Raw genomic sequence first — 4,029 nt, 5'->3', positions numbered from 1 at the left:
AATGGCTCCTAAGTCTCAGACTCTAGTTCTGACCTCGTTCCTGAGCTCCAGACCCCCACTCAGCACCTCCATCTGGTTCTCTCAGGCATTTCAGGGTAAATGTGGCCCTAACACAGCTCTCCATTGGGACCTACCCCACTGTATTAGTTCCCCGGTGCTGCTGTAGCAAATTACCACAAATTTAGTGCCTTAAAAGAGCACCAAGTTATTCTCTTACAGTTCTAGAGGTCAGAAGTCTGAAGTGGGTTCACAGGGCTGGGTTCCTTCTGGAGGCTCTAGGGGAGAACCTATTTCCTAGCCTTACCCAGCTTCTAGAAGCCACCCGCACTCATTGGCTCACAGCCCCTTGCTTGTATCACTCCAGCCTCTTGCACCTACCATCACATCCCCTACTGCCTGACTCTCCTGCCTCCATCTTATGAGACCTTCATTGATTACATAGGGCCAATCTTGATTATCCAGAATCATCTCCCCATTTCAAGATTTCTAACTTTATCATGTTTTCCCTTTACCGTGTAAAGTAATATATTCACAGGTTTCAGTGACATTTGAGGCGGGTAGAAGGCACATTCCGCCTACCACACCTGCCCTTCCAAAACTGCTACTTCCCCAGTTTCGCCATCTCTATGAGTGGCATCACTATCCTTTTGGTTTCTGGAGCTGTTGCCTCAAACTTCGAAACAGACTCATAATCCGAGCACTTCTCACCATTTTCATGGTCCCGTCTCTGCTCTTGTCCCCATTCATCTCTTGTCTGGAAAACTGCAGTAGCCTCATTGCTACCCGCTGCTTCCATCTTGCCCTCTAAGGTCCATTCTCAACCTGGCAGAAATGACCTTACAAAACGTAAATCAGATAGTGACATGTGAATGGATTAAAATCCTACCAGGCCCACGCAGTCAGCTCCCTGCCCACCTCTCTGACCCCGTCTCCCGCCTCTCTCTGCAAGATGGTTCCCACCTCTGGGCCTTTGCACTGGCTGTTCCTCTGCCTGGAACTCTTTACTCCAGACCCTTGAATGGCTGTTTCCTTCTTATCCTTCACCTCTTCCTAAATGTTACCTCTTCAGAGAGGCTTTCGTTGATGGCCCTACAACCCCAGTCACTCCCTATTATATTGCCTGGTTTTATTTGCCTATCAAATACTATCTTAAATTATCGTGCTTATTGTTTCTTTTCCATCTCCTCCCTGCCTAGAATGTTGACTCCCCGAAAGAGGGGCTGGGTCTGTCCTGTTCACCATGGTAACTTTAGCACGCAGAGCAGCGCCTGCCACACCGTAGGTGCTCAGTAAATATTTGTAGAATGAATGAATGAATAATTCTATCCACATGACTTCACAATGAATCTTCACGCTGAGATCTAGCCTTGAACTCCAAACTGAAACCGCAAACACAGCACAAGACTAGTCTTGAGACGGTACCTCTGTCTCTTTCCCTGAACTCTAACTAACCTCACCACCCACTGGACTTGTTTCCCTTCCGTGACCCTGGTTTAAAGGACCACGGTCAGCTTTTCAGTCACATCATTCCCTTAAAGAAGTAGCGAGTGAGAACTGGAGAACAGGGCAGCTCAGGGGAACTGTGACTGCCATCAGAGGGAAAGAAAGGTACTCTAACAGGAAGAACCTGTCCTTTCCTAAGGACAGGCTACCGAGTCCCATTTTAAGGCCCAGGGGAGAGGGCGCTCTGAGCAATTCCTAAACCCAAAAAGAGAAAAAGGTGTGTGCGCCTTTAAGAGGAAGGTTGGAAAACGGAGGCGGCCTGACGGTAAGAAAACTAAAATACAGAGCCGGGTGGGCGGGTTAAGAAAGGACCGGCCCCTTCCGGTGACGTAACACTAGCAAGATGGCCGCGCCCAGGGCAGTAAGTGACCGGGACCCGCAAATTGAAGTCCGCTCTGCTGCCTCTGCCTTCAGAGCCTCTGTCGGCGCCCAGGGAGCAAGGAGCGTGGCGGCGCAGGAGACCTCTCCCGCTAGGCCTCGCGCTGGCAGTGTAGACATGTGGCTGTTGGGGGCCAGGAAGGACGGGTGTGGGTCGCAGGCTGCAGAGGAGCATCAGAGAGGAAGAGGGGGCGGGGATTTAGCGGAGAGAAATCAACAGGGAATCAGGGAGTGCGTTCCGCACATGGGGAGGGCGGCAGGCGCGGAGAGGTGAATGGGGGTTCACGGACCAGAACACAGGGATCCAGCTCTGTCTTTCACAGGAGGCTCCAGGCTCAGCCCCTCTTCTTCTCTCCTCCTCCCCAGTCCCTTCACCTGGTGGCGCCAGTACGGAATGGGAGTACCCTGGGCATCCGTGGCATGAGTACAGTGGCCCCGGAAGGCAATCAGAGGAAAGGGGGGTTACTTCTCCAGTTTCTGGCTGACCGCTTCTATGACGTGGAGGCTCTGAGGGATTACCTGTTCCGAAAGCAGGTGTCAAAGGTGCACCAGAAAAATCGGTGAGAATCCCTGGCCTGAAAGACCCTGCCGCTCAGGCCTCACCAGTGAGAACCCAGATCCTGCCCTTGCCACTCCCAGGCAGCACTGTGGCTTCCAATACCCCAGTTGCCAACTTATGTTTTCATTTCCAGCTCACACCCTTTCCGAAGGACTCCAGTTCCTATAGGCAACCTGCCGCCCACCATCTCTTCTTGAGGGTGTCTAGCTGGCACCGCCAATCTAGCATGGCTAACAGCAAACCCATGACTTCCCCGTAAAACAGTCTGCTTACCGCCGAGGCTTCTCCATCCAGTAAACAGCACCACTGCCCACCCAGTTCAGGCCATATTCTGAGGAGTCATCCCTGATTCTCCTCTTTGCTTCTCTGCTCTTCATATCCAGTCCATCAATAAAATACTAGAATATCCCAAATCTGACCAGGTGTCAACTCCTCCACTGTTTGTAGCCTGGTCTGAGCCCCCCCCTTTGTTTTATGATTGGATTACTGCAGTAATTAACTTGTCGCTTTTTGCCCCCTATTATGGGCCAAATGACTCTTAAAGTAAAATACCACTTTGTTTAAACTCTCAAATGGTTTCCATTTGCAACTAGAATGAAAGCCAGACTCCAAAACCTAAAACTTGGCCCCTACTGAGCTTTCAGACCTACTGGGGACTCCCCCTACCCTGCCAACATGGCTTCCTTATTGCTGTTTGTTCGCCCATCCTAATTTGAGCCTCTGACCCTTGCACTTGCTGTTCCCTTGGCCTGGCAGGCTCTTGCCTTGACCTCTGCATTCCTTCTCACCGCTCAAAGCTCTGCATAAGTGTCACTTTCCTCCAAGAAGCATTTCTTAACAGCAAATCTAAATTAGCCTGCTCCATCCCCACCCCTGACCCAAGCCACTCCTAGTCAGTACCTATATTTTATTTTCATCATGGAATTGATACTCTCTGCAATTTGCTGTTACTTAGTAGTTTTGTTTCTCCCTGTAAAATAACTTCACAAGGGCAGGGACGGTCATCTGCCAGGGACCACTGCCCCCCAGTGCCTGGTACTTAATAGGTACTCAGTGAATATTTGCAGGCTTACTCAGTCTGTCTGTCTGTGTGCCTGTCAGTCCTGGTGCTGTGGACTCTGACCCTCTCAGCAGCACCTGGGTATGGAGGTGGGCGCGGTACTCCCCGAGCCTCACCCTCAGCTGCTGTTCTCTTGGCAGATCGTTCACCTACATCAAGGAGCAATACGGCCCATACGTCGCAGGCGCCTATTTCATCCTGAAGCAAGGAGGCGCAGTCAAGTATGACAGCAAAGGTGTCAAAAGGGGTGTTAAGGGAGGCAACCTCCATGACGGACCTTAGAATGTGTCTCTAAAGGCCCTGGCTCTTCGGTCAGGCAGGCTTCCCTGTGCGTCTCCAGGTCTCTGCCCTCTATTGGCTGTGGCTTGGGGCTTGGTCCTGAGCTTCAGTTGTATCATCTATAAAAGGGAATGGTAGTTGTATCTAACCTACAAACACATTTTGTGATCTAAACACAGCAAGGCCTGGCATAGCACGTGCTCATAAATGTTTCTTTTCTTCCTTCTCCATTTCTTTCTCTGTCTCCTCC

At 50.9% G+C, this 4,029-nt stretch overlaps 1 protein-coding gene across 7 annotated transcripts in view; it reads left to right on the top strand.

The window, feature by feature from the left end:
* Positions 1-1,379: 1,379 nt before the first annotated feature.
* The window catches only part of DMAC2 (distal membrane arm assembly complex 2), a 6,583-nt gene continuing 3,933 nt past the window's right edge, over positions 1,380-4,029 (top strand). For 2 of the 7 annotated variants that reach the window (XM_023525136.1, XM_023525141.1), the window contains exons 1-3: positions 1,809-1,864; positions 2,248-2,441; positions 3,641-3,735. In XM_023525136.1, the coding sequence (XP_023380904.1) occupies positions 1,847-1,864; positions 2,248-2,441; positions 3,641-3,735 (307 nt within the window). In that variant the 5' untranslated portion in view covers positions 1,809-1,846. The other 5 variants (XM_023525140.1, XM_023525142.1, XM_023525137.1 and 2 more) reach the window with 4 other exon arrangements.

Source organism: Pteropus vampyrus, unplaced genomic scaffold (genome assembly GCF_000151845.1).
Source record: "Pteropus vampyrus isolate Shadow unplaced genomic scaffold, Pvam_2.0 Scaffold534, whole genome shotgun sequence".
Lineage (NCBI taxonomy): Eukaryota > Metazoa > Chordata > Mammalia > Chiroptera > Pteropodidae > Pteropus > Pteropus vampyrus.
Note: the sequence above shows the minus strand (reverse complement) of the source record. Positions and strands in the feature narration are given on the sequence as shown.